Below are 26,701 nucleotides of genomic sequence, written 5' to 3'. Positions count from 1 at the left end.
AGAAACAAACTGGTTAGTAGATCTCCCGAAGGTGTTGTTATATATTCTTGTTGGTAGATGTCTGAAACAAGTGCAGCGGCTACATTCTAGGCTACCTGAAGACTGAGCACTCTTCATGGAAGTTTCACATACAATCAAGTAGCACTTTAGCCAAGGCATTACGGTAAGATGCCACAAACCGTGTTAAACCACGTTTGTCCAAGAAGAGCATAACGAGCATACCAGCTGTAGCTTATAAAATATATTCTTGGCTGTATCCAGAAACTACAAATCTCATTTGTCTTAATAGTAAGTTGATACCATCCAAAAAACAGAGTTGCACTTGGTTATGAATTAATGTTCTTATGAAAAGTTGTATAATTCACACAAGGGAGCTGCACATACTCAAGCCATCAGCAGAGTCTTCTAAAACAAAAGAGATTTTTCCTCTTTCCAAAACTGTTTTACCAGTGAGCCTTTATTCTGACAGGAAGGAAGGGGGAACAAAATAGTGTGACTGCACAGCTACTGAAGCACCTCTACTTGCAGGTAAGTACAAACCTTTTTTAACTTGCATGCATTCCCACAACAGAAAATAAGTGTGATGAACTGCCAGGAGGGAGCAGATGTAAACTGGAGGTGACAATGGACTGGAACACCACTGTCCTCCATACTTGCCTCCTTCTATACCTAAGGAGTCACCAGAAGAAGAAGAGTTGGATTTTTATCCCCCCTTTCTCTCCTGTAAGGAGACTCAAAGGGGCTTACAAACTCCTTTTCCTTCCTTCCTCACAACAAGCACCCTGTGAAGTGAGTAGAGCTGAGAGACTCTGAAGAACAATGACTAGCCCAAGGTCACCCAGAAGGCATGTGTTGGAGTGCACAATCTAATCTGGTTCACCAAATAAGCCTCTACAGCTCAAGTGGCAGAGCGGGAAATCAAACCTGGTTCTCCAGATTGGAGTGAACCTTCTCTTAACCACTACACCATACTGTGACTTTACAGCACCCTACACATACACAACACTTGATTAAAGTAAAAGCCAAAACCAGTGTAGCCGCTTTACAGAGATTGGATTCTAGCAGAATGTCCTTGCAGCAGGTTCGCAGTGGAACTAAGGCTTCCTGTTTTTAATGGTTAAGGGGCAACATAAGTGAACCTTAACACAGTTCAGGTCGACTTGACTGTATCCTTTATGTAGACTTTTGTGATATCAAGGAACTAGTGATCTCAAGTGTGCCAGAGCCAATTCAGCTCATAAGTGCAACACAAGGGGAAGGGGCTTCAAACTGCCCCCCTGCACCATCTTCCTAAGTGGAAATGCCACTGGGAGAGGGCATATTTGTCTATCCCAATTACTTTTTTTTACAAATTAATGGGATGATTCATAGTTTTAAAAGGACTATTATTTAGAGAACAGTATGAACAAAGCAAACTATACCAAACTCTTTCTGAGCCATCCAGATGATATCAAAGGTTTTCCATGTCATGAGTGACTCATGATGAGTCCCAACAGTTTTTGAGTCTCCATGAGGAGCATATACTGATTAGAAAGGAACCAGGCTACTAGCTACTATTCTTGTTCATTCTTTCAATGTAACAAACATGTTCCCCGATACTGAGGGAAACAAGCCTTCCTCCAACACAAAAGCACAGAGAAGAGTACCTTTCCATGTAATGTAAAACATTTTATAGTGGCTTCAGGACCCCAGCTGCACCCGGGACACAAGCACTCATATGGAAAATCTGGTTCATTCAAATGCAAGAGCTTTTATCACAGTCTCTGAAAGAAGCACTGCTGATCACAGCAAAGCTCACTTCTTCAGAAAGGCAGACTGCATTGCTAGCCCAGCAATTAGCCACTTTCTTCAGAACCACGATCCTTAGATTACAGCTTCTTATGCTTTGGACTAGTCTCATCTGTTGTGAAAATCAAAACTGAAGGACATCAGCTGGATGAAAAATCCTTAACACTGAGGCAGACACACACCTGGCCACTTTTCACAATGTGCCTTCATGTTAAGGTACTATAACTTAGGAATTAAACTTAGGAGTCTTTCCCCTGTCCGTATTACCTTCTCCTCCCAAGTAAAAACCATAAAGTGAGTGGTCACCAGACTTCATGAACTGGCTGCCAGCAAGAAAAGATTTTTTTAAAAAAAATCCTAACAGAATTATGCACAAAACAAGATGTACAAGAAAACTGTTCTTCTCAGCATATTGAAAATGCTTGGTGAAACTTTCTACCAACTCTCCCACTTAATAAATAACTTAGTAGTTAAAAAATGGGGATGTTGCTTGCCTCTTAAAGGAGAAATTTATGCAAAAAAGTTGGCTCGTTTTTTAGCTGTGCTTCATTTCTGCCCATCCATTCCATTTCTAAAAGACATTAGGCTGACATGTTATTGGTAGAAGAGCACTGAACGATCAGGTAAAAACAGAATTTAAAAGGAAGCACGCAGGTAACCCTAACCCTAAACCTCTCATTTCAAATGTCTCAGATATTTTACCCATTTTTATTATTTCATGTATTCTCAACTCTGCAATTTATATTCATATTCTAAATTTTAAAATTACACCAATGCGTTTGAATTTGCTGCCCAATCCCATACATATTTACTTGTAAATTTTGATAGACGTTACTCCCACAGAATTGCTACCTTTACTAGTCTTAATATCTTTCAATCAAAAGAAAGTTACCTTGAGCAGATCTGACATAATGACTGAAGAGAAACTGCAGGCATATAGCTTAAGGCAGCATTGTATCGCAACAAAAGCAATGTCAATACTTGAAACCTGTAAGTACAAAAAAGATTTGATTTTTGCTAACAGAATACACATGCACACTATGTTGAGAAAAATCTGCGTCAGCCTTTATCATTAAGTATTATCAATGGATCTTCAACCATGCTATCTGAATTTATATTTATAAAGGATAGTTCATCACAAGTGAATGAAGCGTTCAGTTTCATGCTTTAAGTCTTTCATTTTTAAAATCACACACTGCATTTTACCGGTTTTGTGCTGTCAACATCTCTCTCTGTAAATGAGGTCCACTGTATACAACTTTGGATAAGCCATGCTGAGATAAAGCACCCTCAGTAAGAGCCATTGAGCCAATACTGGAAGGCTAAAAAGAGAGAGAGATAGAGAGATCTGAATAATCTACTGAAGACATTGAAAACAAAAACCTTATATGTCATTTCCTCTGTCTTTTTTTAAAAAAAGTACACTAAACTGGAAAATGCATGGAAAAGAAAATATTTAGACTATAGCACTCTGCTGAAGATACAAAAACCATTAAAATGTGGTGCATAAAGTGCAATTTCAGGCTTACTTTAAAATGCATTGAGACATGTTTCCCTGAAATATTAACCTCCCCTGGCTGCACTCTTCCACCTAAAAGTACTTTGGGGAAAATTTCTCCCAGAAGAAATGATCTTCTAGTGTTGGAGAACCACTGCGGAAAAATGGAAGGGTCAAAGAGGACAGAGCACAGGTAGCTTTCCCTTTCTGCCCATTTATGCTGTGCTTTAAAATTGTTCCCCTCCTCTTCCAGGCACATTAGAAGCTGAGCAGTTTCTGAACGCAGATCTGCTATTATGCTTAGTTTGATCTCAATTACTTGATCCCACAAATTCAGTAGAAAGCAAGTTTAAATTCTGCTAGGGGAAGCCGTGTACTTTTAAAAACTTAAAATTCTTATTGTAAGAACATAAGAGCTATGCTGTTATCAGACCAAAGGCCCACCAAGACCAGCATTTTGTTCACACAGTGGCCAACCAGTTGCCTCTAGGAAGGCCACAAGTAGGACAGCTGCAACAGCACGCCCCCCACCCCATGCTTCCCAGCAACACATTTAAATAGGCATTACTGCCTTTGATACTTGGAGAGGTAGAGATCTATGACTAGTAGCTGCTGATATCCCACAGACATGCAATTCTGATGCCATTTTAACTTAAACACGAATGCCCACATTACTTTCCAATAAAGTCTTCTCCACTTCTGAAAAAATTTCTTAAGACAGTAGATGGTTGACCATGATATTCCATGGAACTCAAATTATATTAAAGATTCTCTGAAAAAAATCTTCTTAATATAATGTAAATAAAGCAAATCAACATTTTTACGTTATCTGCCTCAGACACATGAAGATTACTTTTAGACTCTCTGGAATCAGCTCACTATTTTCCAAAGCAGAAATGCTCTTGGTTCAGCTGGGGAATTCTCCCTCAGTGACAGAGAAACTAGCGTTTGCAGCTGAATCACCAGCATGATTTCCAGAACAGAAAGTGTGTTTTTATAACTAAGAGAATGAATTCGAAGGTAAATTACACTCATAAGACATGCAACAATATCATTACATTCATCAAGTAAAAATAGAGATTAAACTTACTTCATGATATACTGAAGGTTTAGATAAGGATGGAATTGTAAAACTTAATACCCTACTGTGCCCTTGTCTGTCAACTATTTCCTGTAAAATATAGGAGAAATGCAAGTTACACTACATTCAGTACCCTAAATTGTCTATACACAATGCCTATCATTTTCAAATGAATAGATTATGCAAACATTTCTACAGACCTAGCTGTACACAGCACAAGAAAGTTATAACATTTACTTTAAGGATAATCATTATAGAAGTCACTAAACGCAGACAGGCCTGGAAAGGTAAATATACAGTTGGAAAAATAAAAATTATCCTGTAAAGTGTTCTTTAATAGCACTGAAGTTTCTATCGTTAGCCAACTAGTCAGGACTGAGTCGGACCAACACAAGAAGGATCTTACCTGAATTGTTTCTGCATCAGTTTGTGTTCTGTTTAGCGCTGTGCCACAGTAATCTCTTGAATTACTTGGCCTCTGGAATTCTTTTTAGAATACACAGCCCCCCCCCCCCCCACCTTTTCCTTTCCATACTTATACCATAATTCAGTGAGGTGAATGTGGCAGAAGTCTGACACTTGCATCTCCTCTCCCTCCCCCGCCCCCTTACAATCTATTGTTTCAAGCAGTATTCTTACAAATAGCTCACTTCAGATATTAGAGCTAAAAAAATGGGAGACAAAATGTCTCGAACAAGAGTGTGCTAAACTCTGAGGAAAGAGAAAGGTTTAGCTCCCCTAAATTGCATGCCCAATTTTCTTTTAAAAATGATAACTTACATTCTGCAGAAGAATGGGTGGATATATGAATCCACACCTGGACAGTAGACACCTTTGCCATGTCTGGATTGGTCCCAGATACAAATATGCTTTACTCAGGAAAATGCAGATCTTCCATGAGTTTTAAACTGATTACACATGAAATAAATAATACACAGATCCACCACCACAGCCCCCCTCCCCAGATTCACTTTTCATCCAATACTGTACATTAGATACTAAGAGATACCAAATGAAAGGTGAGAAAACCCATTTGAGAGAGTAGAACCCTCCTGTTTTCCCTTGGAAATTAGACTAGTCTTATTTCCATTTATATATTTCAAGTAGTAGCTGTCCCTATTGCTATCATAACAATAAGGTCTTTAGTATACAAAGATACAACACCAAAAAAGCTTAACGAGCAAACAACCGATTTAATTTTTTTAGAACTAGCTGTCCTCATTTAAGATGCTGACACAAAAGGTGATTAACTGGCTTCTGCAAGTACTTGTTAATAGTCAAGATTTTTAAGCTTCATTCCCAACAAAACTTTGAGTCAGAATAATTTCTGCTAATCTGAATGATTTGCACCTTATCCCCAGATAGAGAAATTAATGTCTCAGGTGTGAATACGAACCAAATTGTAAACTCCTAGAAGAAGTGCTTCTATGCAGCCACTGCTCTGCAGATCTTTGCTTGCAGAGACAGCTAGATAGCACCACATCAATTCTGGAAGAAACTGCAGCGTGAACTGTAGAAGGAGTTCCTCACCACTACGATAGAACTCAAACAACTGATGGCAGACTGGTTCCAGCAACTGAAATAAAAGCATTAAATGGTTATGTAAATAATGTAACACCTCAAAATATTATTACTACTATTGAAGGGGCAACATTTTTTAATTTTCAAAAGAAATACAACTAAATGTTTGTCAAGCAATCTCCTGTACTTAGTGCACCTCACTTGTTTTCCTAGATCTTATTACGACAAGCCTTTCCCCCACAATACTGACAAGTTTTTTGCATTTCTGCTTTACATGTCACTGTTGGGCAAAGAGTCATGCCCAAAACCAAGCATCAACCCAAGCAGTAAAACTGGGGTGGGGGTGGGGAAGAGCATAGTAATGGTTATGCTAACAGTCTCAAGGAAGGTCACAGAAGGGAGGCCACTAAGGCAAGGAGAAAAGAGGGGCATGAAGACGGAATAATAATACCATTTCATTGGGTCAGTTCAGCAATAATCCTCCAGGTAAAATAAATATAACAGATAGATGTTTTGTTACCTCCATTTTTGCCTTCACTTTTACTACCCCTTCAGATGGCCAAATTTTCCAGGTTCTCCTGAAGCAAATTACAGTTCTGCCTTATGAGAACTGCGAGACAAATATCCCCTTTTTATTGAAAATCCCAGAAAAACAACAAGTAGAGAAAGACAAAGACTGCATCAGAGAAAACTATGTAGAACTCCAAAACTTGCCTACCTATTTCACAGTAGACTGGGGAGCAGAGAAGGTTATTCCGCTTTCAAACAAAGGAGCTCCAAATCTAATTTATCTGCTTTGCCCCATAAATACCCAAGTAGAATAACATCAGTTAGAGGAAGGATAATTTTAAATTTCCAGTGTCTGACCTACAAAGAAAAGCTGGGATATGTCTTGCCCTCCTCATGGAAGGGCAATGAAGCAGGGTACTGTGAAGGGGGAACAGGCTTTTCTGTTCTGCATACTCCCCCTCATGCTGTCTAATGCTTCATTTCCTTTATAATTTTGCTGCTTTATAAAACTTGTACAATTTATTTTCATAACTTGATGAATCCCCAACGTAGTTCTGTACATATTTACCTACCTCACTTTGTGGATCCTGAATAACTTTGTACAAAGATGAAACCAGAGAACTCTTGTTTTTCAGATTTTTAGCATAGCTTGGTATGGATGCTTCTGGTGCTGTCTAACAGAAACATTTTATACACATTAATGAAAAAAAGATATACTAAACTAACAGCAAAGAGTTCCTCTTCTATAGAAGACACGTTAATCTGAGAAATACTGAATTCTACTAATGTAGAAAAAATAAACCTTATAAAGTGGCTTTCAAAAAGCACATTTAGCACCTTGGAAAATGTTGTTTCACTATACTTAGATGTGATATCAAAGGTAGATGGAAAGAATTCCCCCATAATGCTAATTATTATTATTGGTCAAAATTTCTGCTGTCATAATATATATAATAGACTAGCGGGGCACGGCCACGCGTTGCTGTGGCTTATTGTGGTGAAATGGGAAGGGAACAGTAGCAGCAAATCAATTGCAGAGGCCAGCAGTACGTGCTCATGGAAACGCGCAGGCTGATACTGTGCGATGTCACTGGTGTGTGTGACCGCATTCCTTGGGGGGGGGAATGGAAAGGCACCTCTCCCCACACACATCTAGGCTGGCTGGTCACTTCATCCTTTACCTGGGGGAGTAGAGTTGGGGTGGAGTTGGCAAATGGGTGTCACTACTGAGCCAAAACCCCTCTGAGGAGGTACACCGCAACCTCAGCCATTCAAAGTATGTCATGGTTGCTTTACCGAGCTTACTCCTGAGTAACGCGTGCCTTGGAGGCAACCTGGTTTTCTGAACTATAACCTCAGTATTCAGAGAATCTAGGCTGGCTGGGCCCTTCCCCCCCCCCCCTTGCATGCCACCCCTCACTCTCTCCCCTCCCTCACTTCTCTTCTCTTGAATGCACCCTTCCCCGTACTTCCCTCCCCTTTCCCTTTGCTAGAGTGGGTGGGTCATATCCAGATACTGGGCCCCCTCCCTCCCCACCCTTGCATGCCACCCCTCACTCTCTCCCCTCCCTAACTTCTCTTCCCTTGCATGCCTCCCCTCCCTTCCATCTCCCTCTGCTAGGGTGGATGGGTCATGTCCAGATGCTGGGCCCGCTCCCTCCCCTCCCTTGCATGCCACCCTCACTCTCTGTCCCCTCCCTCACTTCTCTTCCCTTGCATGCCTCCTCCTCCATCCCTTCCCTCTCCCTCCGCTGAATGTGTATGAGAGTAGGTATGTTGTGTGGTAGTAGTGGGTGAGGCATAGAGAGTGAAAGGTTCCTGTGTGTGAGGGGGGGGGAAACCCCACCTGATGTCTCACACGGCAACGTGTGTATGTGTTTCACGTCCACTCGAGTTATTGCCTATGTACAGTTTTCACTGCTCATATCTGGCCATCTGAGCGAACATTCTAAGGGCATGAACATTCTAAGGGTGACAGTTACACACAGGCATCTTCATGGCCTGGTGCACCAGGAAAAAGATGTTTTACCTGGCTCAGGTGTGTTGTCTGACAGTGGGAGGTACGTAAGAACACAGTCAGGGGAATGAGTAAGTGTCTGTGAAATTTTCAGAGCGTTTGGGCCAGCAGGTGCGGGGTTATTCTCGAAGCAACAAACGCATGGTTCCATTTTTATATATATAGATGATACCAAACTGATCACCCCATTAAAATCTCTTTTGTACTTCTGTTTTTATATTTTTACTGAAATATTGAGTTAAAACAAAGCTACATCTTTTGTTTAATTCTGATGTCTTTGGAAAAAATAAGTCAAGATTAAAGGATGGGATTTTTTTCGCGTAGACTGTTATTCTGGCATTCATCCATTCTCAGGCAACGCTTTCCTCAGGGCCACAGTTCAGCAGATAGATATTTCTATTTCACTTTTTCATTTTATGGCACTCAATCACATTGATAGATTACGCCTGAACAAAACAGACTCAAGAGTTACAAACCTTTCAAAGTCCCAACTTTAATTAGAACCAATATATAGCATTTTATTTTAGCTTGTTTACAATATCTGCATTCCTCTCTTTCATACAGCAGGGCGGCTTAAAAATCAGGGTTTTTTGGGGGGTGGGGGTGGGGGAAGGTACTTGGATAAAAGCTTAACCCAGAAAGCTAGTGCCTGGATAAAAAAGCACAAATAAGACAGGACAGGCCACAAGGAGGACAACAGGAAGTTTCCTCACAGTGGAAATGGACAAAAACAGTAAGCTTAAGACCTTTAACAGTAGGTTGTCTTAATATCACGACAGAACACCAGTAGCAAGAGTTCATGACAGACAACCCTTGGCAGATAAATCCATAACAGTGGCACCACCTAAGAATCAGGATGCTGGACAGGCTGGGATTGTCTGGAACAACTGTACTTGAGTTGCATTTACTTCCAACTATTTTCTTATCTCAAGTACGTGCTGATTTTGACCTTTAATACTCTAAATGGTTTGGGACCAAGAGATCAAAGATTACCTTATCTCAATACATACCTAGTTAAACACTGTGTCATTAAGGCCCTTTAATGTGTATCCCTGACTGCTGAAGTTTGATGGGAGATTCTGGACCAACTACATGTTGCATGTACAGAACATGTAGTGCTACAATACTGTGGGCACATTTAGATACTATTAGGCATGCTAACCTGTGGCATTACCTAGCAATATTATGTAGTAAACATCACAATATTTATACAAGTCAAAGTTACTACTATTCTTGATCATTCACATTCAAGAACTGCCCTAACTACAAATCTTATAGTCTTAATAAGGAGTGCAACTTCATCCAACCTACCAACAATTTTTCATTTAACTAGATTAAGCTTTAGTCTGTTCACCCATCAGTGCTTTCAGACTCTGGTTCAGGATCCCCCCCGCCCCCCAAAGACCTAATGGGAACAAGAAACAGTCAAGTGTCATTACTACATTACTGCCCAGATTGCCCAATAACCTTCCTAGTGGTATTGTGCACATTTTAAATAGAGTAGCAGATAAGATGTCCCCAAGTCACACTGCTTAGCAAGAGGCAATAGTAGAACAATAAATCAGCAGCATCTATTTTCTGAGATCTGTTATCTGGGAAGGACTAGAACCACCAACCAAACAGTGCTTCTCAGATCCTAACTAGCCAAACCATCTAGAGGGATTCTATGAGAGCCAGTGTGGTGTAGTGGTTAAGAGTGGCAGACACTAATCTAGAGAACCTGGTTTGATTCCCCACTCTCCACATGAAGCCTGCTGGGTTATCTTGGGCTAGTCACAGTTCTCTCAGAACTCTCTCAGGCCCACCCACCTCACAAGGTGCCTGTTGTGCATGGGGGTGATTGTAAGTAGCTTTGAAACTCCTTACAGTAGAAAAACAGGCTAAAAAAACCAACACTTCTTCTATTGACAACGATAGTGAAAGATCCAAAGAGACCTAGTAGAAACACATTTTCCCTACTTATCTACCGGTACAGATAATCTACCAAGGTGACCAAGACCCTTAAAATTAGATCAAAAAACTAAATTCAAATTAATTGCCATCTCACATCCTGCAGCAGGTTTTAACTCAAATGTATCTCAATGCAGTTAGAGAACTATTTTAAGCAGAATAGAAATAAATACTGCACACTATTACAAAAAATTACAAGCATTCAATACTTAAAACAACACTGAAAATTACCTTGAATTCTGATAGCCATTCTTCTACAATCCCTGTATCCACAGCCAACATCTTCCAACATTTGTTCTAAAGTTTTCAACCTTTAAATTTACAGGAAAAAGAAAGCATTTTAAAATACATTTATTCTCTACGAAAGTACTGAAGAGTACATATCTGCACTAAGAGAAAGTACACTGCTTCTATTGCTGTGTATAACAATAAAAGTAATTATCTTCTTGCTTTAAATGGTGCATTAAAATAGCACTACACATTTTAACTCCAGTAGTTACCTTTTATTGGTATATTTTTGTATATCAAATCAGTCTAAAAATACATAGGAACGAAAAGAATAAGGAATTACAGATAATAAACCAGCAGCATAAAGAAACTACTGGATGCCACGTGATAGAAAATAAGTACCTGATGCCCAACATAAGCATATTTTCCTCAAATCAGTATTCTTTTAGAATATTTGTATCCCACATCTTCCAACTTCAGTTCCTGAGCCAGTTTATGTGGCAGAAGTGTACTAAAACTGATAAACAAATAAAAATAAAATATATTCCATACAGAACATAGCCCCAGGAATGTGGATCAAAATGTTCACACAAGGGGGGGGGGGGGCATATACGGACAACAAGGATTTATCTCCAGACCTGTGGAAACCCAAAGTTTGTAGAAAAATCCCAAAAGTAAAAAATAAAAATGAGGAGGGGGTAAAATTCCAAGAACAGATAATGTTGAGACTTCTCAAAATCACACAAGATCCAAGCTCTGAGGAGATGAAAAGCTATCCAGACACTGGAGCCTGTGTAACCTCAGTAGCACAGAGTGCTGTTGAAAGTAGAGATGGCTGGGAGAAGAAGACAAAATGGGGAAGGGGAGAAAGATAAAAGTTTAGGAAGACAGAAAGGAAGTAGGTAGGGGACAGCAAAAAGCCTGGGAAGAGAAGAAGGTATGTAGAAGACAGGGGAGTAGTAGATAAGTCTGGGAAGGCAGAGAAGGGCCTGGGACAGACGGGTTTGAGATTCAGTCCTTTGCAGTGGATTCCGCATTGCTTGTTTATAATGAGTTGCAATTGTTCTAAATGAATTCATTTTCCCAAACAGTTCATTTATAACGACTGCAACTTGTTATAAATATGCTATGCAGAATCCACCTATGAGTCTCACAGGCCCCAAGTTTGTAAACAGACAAATTCTTGCTACAAACTAGCACAAAAAAACCCCAAAAGTAATAAAAGCCACATAAACAGAAAAAAGCAAGAGCTGCAAAAGTGAAGTGCAGTTCATAAAACACAAGCAGACAAAGATACCAAAATCTGGCACCTGCCTAAAACTCAAGAGTAAGCACCAGATGATTGAAGAAAGGTAAGCAACCACCCATTTGAAGGATCTCTGAAGTCAATCTCGCCCATTTGGCAAATTGTGAAAGGAACAGGCAGTTCTGGTAATTTGTTCCCAGATGAATAATTTTATGAAAGCCAACATTCTGAATTGTGCCCTGAAAAAAAGTGACTGCTATTGGCAAAATTAACAAGAAAGCAAACAGATGTAATGGCCAGTATCTCCAGCTAAGATTAAATAAACTTGGGCTGAAATCTTCACCCAGCTATGAAGTCACTGGGTGATCCTGGGCAATTAATTCAGCCCAACCTACTTCACACGGTGAGGCTAAAATGGGAAAGAGGGCTTGGATGCCAAGCTTCCATATTCCCAACTGGCAATTTTGCAGCTGATTCTTGCAGAGGAGTAGTTGGGCCAAACTGCACCCGGTGCGCAGTCTATATTTTCCGCCGCCCCATGGCCCCCCACGGCGCCCCCCCTTTCCCCCTTTTCACACTTAACTTAGTTCCTTTCCTTTTCCTAGAACTTTTTCAGGCTGAAAAAAAAAAGGCCTATTCGCAGTTCAGGCTTAAAAACGGCCTGATGGGAACTATACTTCCCAGGAGACGTGAGCCCCAAGGTCTCGTGGGAACTGTAGTTCCCCAGGCCGTTTCTGCTCACCAGAGCTTCCAGTTTGTGACCTTCTGAGTTCCAACTATCAAATATCTATCAAATATGTCTTGATCTTATGTAAATCTGTGTGCGATTTCCTGAACTTCATTTGCTGTATAAGTTTGTTCTTACAACATAGACTTTTTCTTAAATTCTGAAGTTAAACAAACAAGTCATCTGAGGTGTCTTGAAGGTTTCATCCAGTAACTGTAATAATCATCCTGTAAACCTTAGTAAACCTTCTCCCCGTGAAAAGTTCTTTATTTTGAGCCAAAGGCTTAATGATACTATGGACCATGCTCTATAAGTCAAAGGACACTCACCCATTTCTAATAGGAGAACTGCATTCAAAACACAACCTTGAAGATTGCTCTTATAAATCTAGCTTGAAGTCCATCCAGCTCCTGAGAGCTCCAACAATCCATGTTACTACAGCATATAACAGTTGCATCCCCACCTTTGATTAGTGGGAGGAACATAATGCCATCCCCCAGTGGAATAAAAACATAGGCTGGATAATAGACTGATGTTTGCTTTCTTTAGAGCTAATTATTCTGTGGGTAGTCCAGGAGGCAGGATGGTGCAAATTCAAGCTCAGGTATTGGAAGTTCCTAATTTGCTCTAAGGAGCGGCATCTTCATTGGTTAAAAAAAAAAGTCTCAAAAACCATGACTTAAAACTGTGAATAATTTATCATTTTGGTCGCAGTGATCAAGGAATTTCCTGAATAAATACACCACTGCTGTAGTTTCATGGTAAGAAAATTAAGTTGATGATTCTTTGCTATCATGTCCCGATTAAGATCGGCCAAGACTAGTATTTCCTGACCATCCACCACTAATTTTTTACCACTCAACATGGTCTTTAAAATAGCATGCTTTATCCAGAATGTTACAGAAGGAAGCAAAACATCCACAGGTTTCCCTAATGTTCTTGCAGTATTTGATCAGTTTTTCTAACTGCATTATTCTCAGTTCTCTCTTAAGTTGTTAACATTTTATTTACATTCTTCAGACTTCCAATCAACAGTATCTACTTGCCCAATTAACCTGGCTTCCAATTTTATCTCACATTCTTCTAACTTGGATTCTAAACGTTTTCCCCTTTCTTGACTACTGTTAGCAATTCTCTCCAGTCTGTTTCAATTCCTTAACTAATTACCCCTCAATTGAATAATTTGAATCTGATGCAGCATCTATGATTTCCTCACCTTTGCTCAACTCTAAATTAGAGTTTTTATTTCCTCTTTTAAGAGCCATATCCACTAAAGCAGTTACACCCTTTATTCAAATTGCCCCAAATTTCATGAACAATTATTCAAGCATGCTATAAATTATCTAGATAATTTGACATTTAACAGTTCATTGATATCCAACATTCTATAATGGTCTAGTTTAATTCATCTAACACTGTTTGTATCAATTATTCTTGAAATAGGTTGATAAACTCAACACGCAATAAAATGTTAACTATTAAAGAAACTATTAAGGAATTAAATAAATAAATAATTCCATGCCAATGCAGTTTAGTTTATTGTTCATGGAACATAGACAGTTCTTTCTGTCAAATTATACAGCGTATTTTGCACAAACAGAAAACAAAGCACACAAAAAGTTTGAGATCTGCTTAAATAGCACTCCTAATTTTTGAAGAATTATGTACAAACCATCATAGTTAGAAAATTTAGGAAATGCAGAAAACAAACACTCATTCAGTTACAACAGCAAGAAGCCATGAAATATTATGGTTGCAGATGTGGAAAGACAGAACACATGCACATTTAAAATGTGGTAGTTTAATTAGAGAATCAGCTTTTTACTTTATTGTCAGATGCACCAAAAAACACAATATATCATACCGGGCTAGGACAGATGTTCCTGCAAATCTGAAGAGCTGAACAACAGCAACAAAAAATTAGGGATCAAACACCACAAAAAAGAAACCAGCTATGTCTGCAGAAGCACAAAACCCAGCCAAAATAATTAGTTATTTAGCACCCAAGAACTACTACAAAACAATTAATTAAAAAGTGGAACTGGGAGAGGGGGGGACAATGAGCCAGCAGAAGGAAGGAAACAGATGAGTTGGTGGGCTTCTTCAGTAGTGGGTTACAGTTGAAAAAACTTCCTGCATGCTTTTCAACTTCAAGTCAATCCTGGTCAACTGGCCAGTGAAGTCTTCAGCCATGGCTGAGGCTAAAAGTGCATCAGCCTGAATTTTAGATCACAAAAACTTAGTGGTCACCCTGTCAATGCCAGCATGGGCTCAGAAGCCGACAGTAGAAGGAACCATGAGATTTCCCTTCTCTCAGGAGTTTGGCAATGTCCTCATGCGTCTACCAATTCTACTTATTTGCCCCAGTTACTGTTTCTGCTATTCTTCCACAATAAAGTCACTGTTGATCTTTGGTCTGTAATATAAACAATGGTAATTACTACAATCATTACAACTGCCGAAGTAATGGCTCAAAATAACTACCTGAACAAGATCTTCATTCAATTATTGCCTGCAATGTTATGCTTATACAGGAATCCTGGCAGATATAAACAGAATCTACCTTTAGATGATGAGCCTTTCAGAATCCACAAGACTCATAAGAGTTTACTCCAACCTACATTTTTACGAACTCGAGTTTAGTTAAGGAGATATTTTATAGTACCTTTCGCCACTCTTGTTTTATAGTACAATATTGGAAGAATTCTTTGTGATCACCTTATCTCCAATGACTCCTACTCAATACAAACCCCACTGTATTGGGTTATAACCTATGACTGTAAGTGACTGAGCCAGACTCTGGTCAGGAATTGGGCGGGGTACAAATTTAATACCATAAATAAAATAAAGAAGGCAGTATTGGGGTTGTAACAACCCCAGAACGCCATGTAGAAAATGAGTTAAGAGATATTGTTTATGAGTAGTCAAGCTAAAAAGGGACTAAAGGGAGCAAGATCCTGGCAGCCATCTTGGAGGCGCACTTGCTTTTCACACCAGCACCGCCACTAGAGGGAGCCCCCTGATGGCAGAGCTCCTCTGCGGAGCAACGGGTCTGGGCAGCCCTGTCTGGGTATGTGCCTGCCTGAGCCAGCTGAGAGGAGGTCCTCAGCAAATTTTCCTCCTCAGAGGAATCTCCTCGCAGTGCAGCATGGCAAATTGCTGCCTTCCTGGCTCTGTCTTGAAGAAGATCCGACCCGCTCTAGTGCAAAGAACTAGGAGTAATTTCTACTGCAGGCCTCAAAAATCCTCCCATCCAGCCCACCTACCCCCCCCCCACACACACACGGAGGGAGAGGGAGGTAGACCCCCCCCAAAGAAGGAAAATAAAGCTCAAGTACAGGACATGAACTGTCCCAACTGCTCTCCCTGGAGGCAGGAGAAGAACTGAAGAAGTGGGCAGTCCCAGGCAGATCTAGGAAGCTGAATTAAAAATCCAACCACCCTGATTGGTAACTGGAGATTACCCAGGTGTCCTCGAGCTCAAATGGAGAAAAACCATCACTTAATCATTAGTTTCACATAATGGCTTATGTTTGGCACTACAATTACAGTAAGAACCAGAACTTTCTGTGAGCGAATGCACTAATGGAAGCAAATCTTGGGAATTCCATCAAAAATATGTAAATCTAGGACAGAATTCTGAAGTTAGTTGTGCAGCAGTTACTTAGTGGTAAGTCTGCAAGTTCCATTGCTTCCGTTGCCTGTAATACCATTTACAAAGTTCACTGAGGCAAATATTACCAAGCACTGAAATTGACTACCATAGAGGGGTTCAGAAATAGTTTTATACTTCAAACCATCTTGCTATCTGTTCCTAAACTGAGTAAAAAGAATGTAACTGTAAAAGTACAATGTCATGCACAATATAACTTCAGTTTGACTAGAGAAACTCCAAATAGGATCACAAACTGGTTTGTGGGCAAGAAACCAGCCTTAAGTGCATTGATCGGTATGGCACAACAAGCTGAAGTTTGATCAGTTGCTTCTTAAACCAAAAAGTTTTCAATTTCAGATCTCATACAAAAGGAAGGAGGAATCATGTGTGCTTGAAAACATACCAGTCTCATATTATTATTAAATTCCAGTTTGCTCTCAGCGTCTAAATATTGCCCACAAGTGCAATCCTAACCACAATGTATGCCCATTGGGCAGGAATAGAATCACTTTTAAATGCTCCTGTACTGGCAGAGCTCAAAGATAATCTACAACAGTAAATCTGCAATGGCACAGCATTCTTCTGTCTCAGAAGCCACCACTGGCAGAAAGTAAGCCACCTCATTACCTCCCATGATCAGGACCCAGTGTCTTGTTTGTTCACTGCCTTGAAATTAAGGTCTCCTTACTTCTTGCACTTTGATGTTTCATTTTTTTTACCCTGACTTCCATCTCCTCACTTACAGAGAGCATGTGCCCTCCACACAGGCACCAAACATGGTGTGAGCAGTGCTCTGAATATTTTCTCTGAATGATCCCTGGATATCCTGTGACCTATAGGTTCTACATATGAGCCTCCTAGCACCCAATAGAGTATGCAGTTGACAGTTAAAATTCTAGGAACTGAAATGTGGACCAAATATAATTTTCAAACAATCTCAAGAAGCAGACCAAAAAATGTACGTGACAAAAGTACTTTCAGGAATGCCTCAGAAAAGAAAACTCAACTATATGTTGAATTTCATTTACATATATATTTCATTTGCATATATACCTTACATGCTACCTGAAAGTTGCACAACACCAGGTTCCTTTAAGAAAATTCAAAGGTCTCATTTTACGGCAAAACCTTACATAACAGGGCTGCACATGCTATCACTGAAAAGTCAGCATTATACTGGATCGTAAATGTTATGCTTCTCCCTTAATGTGTGTGTCAACTATATATTAAGTGAACATACAGAGAATACCACATAGCCATTTCAAAAACTGTCAATTCACTTTGCCTCTGATTTGAAACATATACGAGCTATATATTTCAACTGAGAGTTTTTCAAGACAGAATGAAAAAATACATGAACGTGAATTCAAGTTAACAGTGCAATCCGGAACAGAGTTACCCAGTGGGCTTAGTCTGAAGTAACTCTGTCCTGGATTGCACTGTAAGTTTCACTCAATGACTTTTCTGGGCAAGTATCCAAGGTTTCAACATTGTACAATGAGACTAAAATATATGGACACAGATTTCTGCCTACACAGAGGCTTAAAGATCACAGCTCAGAACATACCTACATAAGAAAATGGAATTAATAATACAAAGATTAGAACAAGATAACCTATTTACCACGAAGATAACATCAACATTAAACTTCAAGTTACAGGTTTCAACACATACAAAAATTGTAAAGCATTAAAATGTGAAAAAGCAAGAATACTGAAGAGAAAATTTCAGATTTCCACTGGCATAGTACAACCATTTTACCAGGATATACAGAAAATGCCTAATAATGGTAACATAACAAAGCATCAATGCTGTTAGTTTAATAAATTCTTATTAGCATAACATTATCGAAGATATAGTGTTTTTGTCTCACTGGAAATGAATGTCAGTACTAGGAAAAAATTATTTCTAGGTATCAAAAATTAGTTTTTAACTATTACTGAAGTGGATAACTGGAAAGGTCTGAAGAACAATCTCCATGCCGGTTATTTCAATAGTCTTGCTGAAATCGCTTAACAGGAATCAGAGACACACAGAATTTTCTACTCCTGAATTTCCCCGCAGAATCTGTTTACCTTCAAAGCCAACTTACTTTCATAGCCCGATGAAGGTAAAAAAAAAGTCTAACAGACTTTCAAAAAGCCTGATAGCGCCTATAATGTGTCTAGGTTTTACATCAGTTATTTGATACCACACCTATAAATGTTAAGTACTTAAGGGGCCAATCAAAGGGAGGGTAAGAAAGGGAATAAAGGGTTGGGGTAAGGAAGAGGACGCCGCCGAAAAACTGGACCGGCGTCAGTAAAAATAAAATCCGCACTAGTTTTTATGACTGTTCACCATGGGCCAGCCTCTTCTCAGTAGAAACTGTATCCGACCAGGAACTGGCGATGTTCAGCACAGGTTTGGCTACTCTCGGACACGTGCAGCCCAATCCTATGCAAGCTGGCCGAAGGACTCACGGGACTTGACCTCGAGTTAATTGCGCAAAAAAAAAGGGGGGGGGGAGACAAAACCTCGAGGCACTAAAACCCCGAGTCCATACAAGGAGACGCTAAAAGGGGAACCTAGTCCAAGCAGGCGAAAGCTGCCCACAGGCATTCCGACACGCTCTTCCCTCTACACATGCAACCGAGCACGAACGCCCGCCGACTCGCCTGCAGACAAGAGGGGCTCCAAGGCTACTGGCCGCCCTTCTTCGGCCTGCCCCGCCCCCCTCCGCCCCAGTCTCCTCGGATCGGACTAGCGGGCAGGAGACCCTACCTGGGATCCCGCTGCAGTTTGCTCTTCGAAACGGGGAGCAAGAAAGCGGCGGGAGGTCTCCAGAAGGCGAATGTGTTTCAAGAGAGGTTATGGAAGCGACTCAACCTGCGAATTTGCGAGGAGAAAGAAACCGCCGCGCTCTGCCAACGGCCGCTATTCAACCGCCTCAACCAACGGAAATTCTTTTCTTCGTCAGAAAACACAAGTTGCCTCAGCACTAGGAACTGGGCTCACCCGCTTCCGTAGTTGGCGCTGCGCCCGCTCGGCTAACTCCTAACGGAGCGAGTCCTCGTTTCTCCGCTCGCTGAGAAGCGCCGACAAAAGTGCAAGGCGAAGAAAGAAAGACTGACTGACAGGGAGACTTAGAGCACGGCGGCCCCCGCCGCGCCACCCAGCTGGACTGATCGCTGAGAGGCTGGGACGAAGATCAATCGCGACGCCACGATCGCCTTCCTGTCCAACCGAAGCTCGTAGTAGGCAGCAGCTGCATTGAATCCCGCCTCCTTTTTCCCTAAATGGGAGGGGTTACTACATTCCGAGGGTGGAACATGAAATATGAGTGAACGGGCGCGATGCTGGAATAATGCTTGGGGGTGGGTGGGACTTCGATTGTGCCGTCATCCGCTGATTGACAATACGCAATACAATCGGCTTCACTGGGGTCAAAGAAGGTGAAGGTCTCCATCCTGACGGCCGTTGGCTGCTTTGTCCGTCGCAGAGAAGGGAGTTTAGGCAGCGACTAGTCCCATCTGTCACCTTTGCAAAGCCAGCATCGCCGTGGACTTCGCCAAACGATCGGCCCACCTCCGAAGTACTACAGTTGCATTGAGGGCTACGTTTTCTAAATTACTCTTCCGTGCACCACGTGTTTTCACAATTGTGGAATTATCTTCCTAATCAGGTAGAAGAAGAAGAAGAGGAGTAGTTGTTTGGATTTATATCCCCCTTTCTCTCCTGTAGGAGACTCAAAGGGGTTTACAATCTCCTTGCCCTTCCCCCCTCACAACAAACACCCTGTGAGGTAGGTGGGACTGAGAGAGCGCCGAGAAGCTGTGACTAGCCCAAGGTCACCCAGCTGGCATGTGTTAGAGTGTACAGGCTAATCTGAATTTCCCAGATAAGCCTCCACAGCTCAGGCGGCAGAGCTGGGAATCAAACCCAGTTCCTCCAGATTAGATACACAAGCTCTTAACCTCCTGCGCCACTGCTGCTCCTTTTTTTAGCCATCATTCTTCCTCAAAGTAACTTATAATGCAGACAAAATACATACAATAGAATAAATAAAAACCAAAAATTAAAATCATACTTTAAGACTGGTAATAACTTTATCAAATGCAGTCCTAAATAAAATGGTCTTCCACTACCTCCTAAAAATCAAAAGTATGGGTGTCTGGCACACCTTGGGGAAGCTGTTCCATAATCATAGGGCTGCCTCCAAAAAGGGTTTATCTTGTGTACCCACTAACCAGTGACGTAGGTATAAAAATTTTATGGGGTGGGTTCAGGGGGCAGTTTCCCTCACCCTCCGGCTGCTAGGCAGGGAGGCAGCGGCAGCCCCCCTTCGCCACCACTGCCACCTCCTTGCCAGTGCCTAGCTGCCAAGAGGCAAGTTTCCCTCGCCCTCCAGGCAGGCTGGTCTCTTGCAAAGCCTTCACATATTTATTAAGGGGGCAATTCCCCAAAGATTGCTAAAGGGGAAAGTACTAAAACTCAGTTTGGAATCCTTTCCCCTTTAAGTAATCTTTGGAGAATTGCCCCTTGAAGAAATATGTGAAGATGTAAGGGGGGGGGTTGAACCCATGAACCCCTCCTTACATACGTCCCTGCCACTAACCAAGCTTATTTGATTGATGGGACAGTCAGGAGGTAATGTTCCCTGTGATCTCAAATCCCAGGTAGAAACACAAATGAGCAGAAGGTTCTTCAGCCACCCCACACACAAGTCATGTAGGGCTTTAAAGATCAAAAGTGATACCCTGAATTGGGCTTGGGTCTGCAACCAATCTGTAATATCTGGGTCTTGTGGTCTCAATAGCTGGCCCTGACCAGCAGTCTAATCATAGCATTCTACACTACACCCTGTTCAGGATAAACATAACAGGAGAGTTGTGAATTCATCTGCCATTTCCTGAATGTCTTTGTTCTAGAATTCTCTGCTTAGGTCTAGTGCCTCGGGATAGAAGTAGGTAGGCAGGCACTAGGACCCGAGCGGATGAATTCACAGATCTGTCATTTTTATCCTGAATAGGGTATAGCTTCGGTCTCTAAACATGCTTTAAGGATAGCATATTGCAGTAGTCCAGTCTTGATAGTTCTAAGACAGGGATTTGCAACTTGTGGCTCTCCAGATGTTCAGGGACTACAATTCCAATTGGCCATGCTGGCAGGGGCTGATGGGAATTGTAGTCCATGAACATCTGGAGAGCCACAGGTTGCAGACCCCTGTTCTAAGGCATGGGTCTCTGTGGCTATATCTGAATGAATCAGGAATGGATGCAGCTGAAGCACTAGCCAAAGTTGGGCAGAATTTTATACTCCAAATCATTGCAGCCACCTGGCTTTCTGAGGAGACTGCTATGTTAAGTAACACTGCCAAACTGCAAACTAGGCTTTTCAATTGGAGGACCATACCACCCGAGACAGGGCAGCACTAAAGTCCCTAGTCTGTCTTTCTGCTAACCCAGAGAACCTCTGTATTGTCAAGATTATGTTTGTTTTCCCTCATCCAGCCTATTACTGACATTCAGAAGATAAAATATAATCATCTAAAAGGCAGCAGCCTGGGACTGCTATGCACATCATGAGGGATTCCATGTGCTCTGACCATAGGTTTCCTGTTCTGCTTGTCTCCTTCAGAGCCAGGACTTACTCTGCAGTTTATCACTTAGAAAAGTTGAAGATGGATCTAACACCCCAAGAGGTTGTCACCTTGTGAACTGATTGATTCACCAGTGCTCCCTTCCTTACTCTTAAATAGACTGAGGCAAAGCTGTCTCAGATATTCTGAAGGCAGTTTTTGGAACTCTCCTTTGATGTCATGATTAGGCCAGAATTTGGCCTGCAAAGAACTAGGTAGTTCCATATGTGGAACACATTAATCTGGCCCCATGTCTCCTCCTGACTATCTCAATATGAGTTTGCTGCCTCTGCTGTCCCTTCTTGGTGAAGGTGGATCCTATTAGCTTTGGGGCTGAGTCCCAGGCTAGTGTTTAGTTACCCCAGAAACAGGGCCGGGGTGAGAGAATGACAAAGGGAAGTTCTTGTGGAGAATCCTCCACTGCAGGTTCCTCAGGGGCAGGTAGTCTCTGGAATAGATGGGACAGTGTCATCTGCCATGCAAGAGGTCTTCTAAGTTTCCTGATCTCCTCAAGGCCATCTAACTGGCTCTTTGTGCTCTTCCTCTGAGTTGGAGTCCAGAGCCAACTCAGCAAAGGATAAATGATAAAAAGACCAGAAAATTAATATATTTTATAGAACAGTATCCATATGTGTCTGGAGTAATACACCTCTTGATGAAAGCCTGTTCAAAGCAGGTCCAGCTATTAGGCCTCTCAATGAAGGTATCAAAGGGAACATGAATCTCAGGAGTTTTTACTTGGTCAGGGCTGTAGCTGGGCAGGAGTATGCCCAGGTCGCACTCCATGTTTTCTGCCCCCCACGGCCCTGGCTCCTCCTCCCGTGCCCCCCCACTTACCTTTTCCAGTCAGCAGAAAACAGCTTTCTGCCAGCTGAAAATGGGCAAAGCTGGTGAAGTGGGGCCAGGCCGGGCAGGGCAGGGTGAGGGGGGAAGGGGGTGGGGGTGATTTTCATGTCCCCCCAGGCACACCTGGTGCAACATGCACCCTCCTGTCCCCTTGTAGCTCCGCCACTTCACTTGGTTCAAGTGTCAGTTAAAACAAACAAGATAAACAGAAAGCAATCCTAAGCAGGAATATCCAGAAGTAAGTCCCATGTAGAAAAATGATCTTAGGACTGCAGCAACAGACACCAACTGAGGAGGAAGAAGAGAAAAGTTCATTGCCATCTGCCAAACTGTTGTACAATGACCAATTTCGTACTTTGAGAGCAAAGGCTGTGTGGGCTTAGCAGTGAAATAGAAATATATTGTGCAAGAGAATCTAACTATCCAGAAGCAACTAGCCTTTGAGCATCACAGCCAGCAATTCTAACAAAGTCTGCTCAGTGTGTCATTGTATTCATGCTCTCAGGAAAGTGCTTTTTAAGTTTGCAGCCATAATCACCTAATTAATGGGGGAGACTCTGCCAGGCTTTAAATTTTTACTTCTAGAACTCTTCATAATGAATTATATTTACTTTAGTCTATTTAAAAGATTAGTTTTGACCAGGGGTAGGGAACCTGCGGCTCGAGAGCCACATGCGGCTCTTCTGCCCTTGCACTGTGGCTCCATGAGCCAAGCCGCCGGCCCCATCCTTGCCCGCCCTGCAGGCAGCAGGGTGGGCGCACCAACAGCCCACGGTCGGCTGGGCCGCGCCACGGGCTTCCCCTCTCACCCGCCCTGTTGGAGTGGGGTGGGTGCTTTCCCGGCGGCCGGCGAGGCAGAGCTGCTGGCTTCATCTTTGCCCGCCCTGCAGGCAGCAGGGCGGGCGCATCCATGTGCTTCTCAGAATGAGCAGAGTAAAAGGTAAAAAAACCCCCTATATATAGTGTTATCTTTATTTTAAATGTCAAAAATTATTTGTGGCTCCAAGTGTTTCCTTTTCCCATGGAAAACGGGTCCAAATGGCTCTTTGAGTGTTAAAGGTTCCCTACCCCTGGTTTTGACCAATAAGATAAGTTTTTCTCTCCAAAATTGTATGTATTAAATTTCTTCTTATGATCTATGGAAATGAAAACATGTTTTAGACGATTAAAGGTTTACAAAATAAGTCACTATGAAAACCCATCTGGCACCTCCTAACATCAACTGCATACATTGTATATATTTCTTGAACATAAATGCACCATGAGCATGATTTTACATAACCCCAAAAAGTTTTATGTAGTTTACCTTACCCAAAGATGCTCTGGAGATTTAAAAAACTGCATTACTCTTCCATGTATAACTAAATTGCACTTTTGAGGATTAACAAGGATTAGATTAGTCACTGTTTGTTCAATTTTATAGATGACTCAGAGGTACAAAAGCTTGCCTGTAACTCACATCCTAACATGGATGTTTTGTTATTAGTATTTTTATCTTGACTTAGGTCTCTCCTCCCCATTTCTCTCTTTCTCATACACTATAATCAAGAGGAATAATTGAATGGTAATGTTTTGATTGGGAGGAAAATGGCATGGCATAGCCCAATCTCATGAGACTTTGGACGCTAAGTAAGGTCAATACTTGGACGGGAGACCACCGAGGAAGACTCTGCAGAGGAAGGCAACTACAAACCACCCCTGCTTTTCAGTTGCTTTGAAAGTCCCTTGTTGGAATCACCATAACTCAGTAGCAACTTGATGGCACTTTAGATACAAACACACACACACAATGTTTGCACAGAATATGTACTATATGAATTTTTTCAAAAATGTAGATACACCTTTATTAGTTTAATACACTGATGACTGTTGGTTAATCCTGGCTCATCACCCTTTATCTGTGCTGCAATTTAAACATTTGTAAAGGATACTGAATTTTAATATATAAAATTAAACATTTATATATCTATCCGAAGTTTCAATATACTGCTGTTGGATCATTATTCAATATGGTTTTGCTTAATGAAACTACCAGATATAAGAGATTGGGCATTTCATCATAGGATACAAAAACTCTGGAACCTCTCAAAGGCAAAAAAGAGTTAGAGCTATTTTACAGGCGAATTTAAAAACAGCCAGGGTCAAGGATTGCAAAGTTATATTTACTTAAGCTAAACTTGGTATGTGGTAATTTCGGAACAGATCTAGTGGTTTAATTCTCCCATTCTCTTTGTTATTCAGAAAGCATACCATGCATACTACTTTTAACAACCATTTTGGTTACAGAATAATTAGTCTCAGAGTGCATTGTTAGAAGCAGAGAAATAAAATAATTCAAAGAAAGCATGCAATAGTTTTGCTGTATAATTAATGTCTCAGTCTGCTTTACAGCTGTAGACTTATGAATGTCAGAGGACAGGGCCCAGGTTGCTGGAAGACACCTGTAAACTACATTAGGAGGATTCAGATTAATTTTGATAACCATAATCTAGCCAAATGAAGCATGATCAATCCCACTAGGTGCTTTGGGACATAGTTAAGTGTATACTTAGAGATCAGTCCTAAATCTGCTTGGATAGCTTACGTCTGCTCAATGGGGTTTAATCCCAGGAAAGTGTCTTTAAGTTTGCATTGCTAGAAGGTACTTAACATTACCTGAATTGCTCCTGGTTTTTCTCCAAATATCTCAATATAGCATCTTTAATAGCATACAACATGCATTCTGTGCTTATGTTGATCACTACTGATCCACAATACTACAATATTTTCTGGATGCTATAGAATGCAGTTATGTGACATTAGAACAAACATTCTAGCATTAGCTGTTGTTTAATGAAGACTGTGTTTAACTATCTGATCTTGCTAAGGGATGTCGACATTCCTCCCAGTTTATCTTGTCTATTTTTTATTCGGTGTATCTCCTTTTGATGCCTAATAAAAGTTACTGTACTGCCAAGGGATATCATGTATAGGAAACCCAGCACAGGTTTTTACTAATATCCTTGATTTGCATATTTTGTCTCCCAGTTAATATTCAAAAACTCTCAAAAGTTAAAATAATCAAAGACCATCACTTCAAGGGGATGTTCAATCATTAATTACAATTAATATTCATAACTCCCACTACTTTTGAAGATGGGGATTTCTTATATAAAGCCAAAGTATCTGTATAGCAATAGTGAACAATATAACATAGTATTTATGCGTGAAGGGGAGCACAGGCACATTAAATCATATTATAGTTGTAAATGCAGATAATAAAAACAAGTTAGATGTTAGGAAAAATGATCACATGGAATTCAAAATATAAAACAAATCCAAATACAGAATTATTTAGGTAAATGCCTTTCCTCAGTACTTAACTAAAATAAGATGACCAAGCGAGGCTTCAGATTCACAGTACAAGTTCTAGAAATTGCCTTTGTTTAAGATAATTTCAAACTGGATTAAGTTACATGGGCTCCAAGCTCTCAGTTCTGATCAAGCCATGTTTTCTTTATGCAGGTATCCAACACAGACTTGGCCCATTTCTTTTAAAGAGCCTAAATCTATTTGGGTTTGGTAAAGGATGTCCAGTCTGAACCATGGCGATTTCAACCAATCAATATCTTTCAGGTTAGAAATAAAGAGCCATTGTTTGTAAAAATCAAATATGCTAATATAACGTTTCTCATTAAAGTTGATTTGAATTTGCAGAAATTTGTTCATGACAATCCTCTCAAGTGCAGCAATGCTGATTAACTTGTCAACTGAGCTTTTCAGGAAAGGAAAGCAGTCTGACCAGTTCCCTCCAAATCACCTGAGCATTCTAAGGCTGACTGGATGATGGATGAAAGAGGGACGGAGAAGAAGAAATGCATGTAATAGTTATGTTATCTGTTTCTCCAATAGCTAAAATTATTATTATTATTATTATTGGGTTTATAAACCGCCCTCCCCCGAAGGGCTCAGGGCGGTGTACAACATGTAAACAGAGCACAATCAGAATTAAAATACAATAATATATATAAGATA

The 26,701-nt window shown here is 41.0% G+C and overlaps 1 protein-coding gene across 5 annotated transcripts in view; it reads right to left on the bottom strand.

Moving 5' to 3' along the window:
• FAM126A (family with sequence similarity 126 member A) overlaps positions 1-26,701 on the bottom strand; it is a 60,741-nt gene that overhangs the window by 19,514 nt on the left and 14,526 nt on the right. The window contains exons 1-7 of one of the 5 annotated variants that reach the window (XM_048511132.1): positions 19,219-19,434; positions 10,597-10,676; positions 6,971-7,072; positions 5,764-5,943; positions 4,377-4,457; positions 2,995-3,110; positions 2,681-2,776 (exon numbers count right to left, since the gene is read on the bottom strand). In XM_048511132.1, the coding sequence (XP_048367089.1) occupies positions 2,681-2,776; positions 2,995-3,110; positions 4,377-4,457; positions 5,764-5,943; positions 6,971-7,072; positions 10,597-10,647 (626 nt within the window). In that variant the 5' untranslated portion in view covers positions 10,648-10,676; positions 19,219-19,434. The other 4 variants (XM_048511128.1, XM_048511129.1, XM_048511130.1 and 1 more) reach the window with 4 other exon arrangements.

This window comes from Sphaerodactylus townsendi, linkage group LG11, assembly GCF_021028975.2.
Source record: "Sphaerodactylus townsendi isolate TG3544 linkage group LG11, MPM_Stown_v2.3, whole genome shotgun sequence".
Lineage (NCBI taxonomy): Eukaryota > Metazoa > Chordata > Lepidosauria > Squamata > Sphaerodactylidae > Sphaerodactylus > Sphaerodactylus townsendi.
Note: the sequence above shows the minus strand (reverse complement) of the source record. Positions and strands in the feature narration are given on the sequence as shown.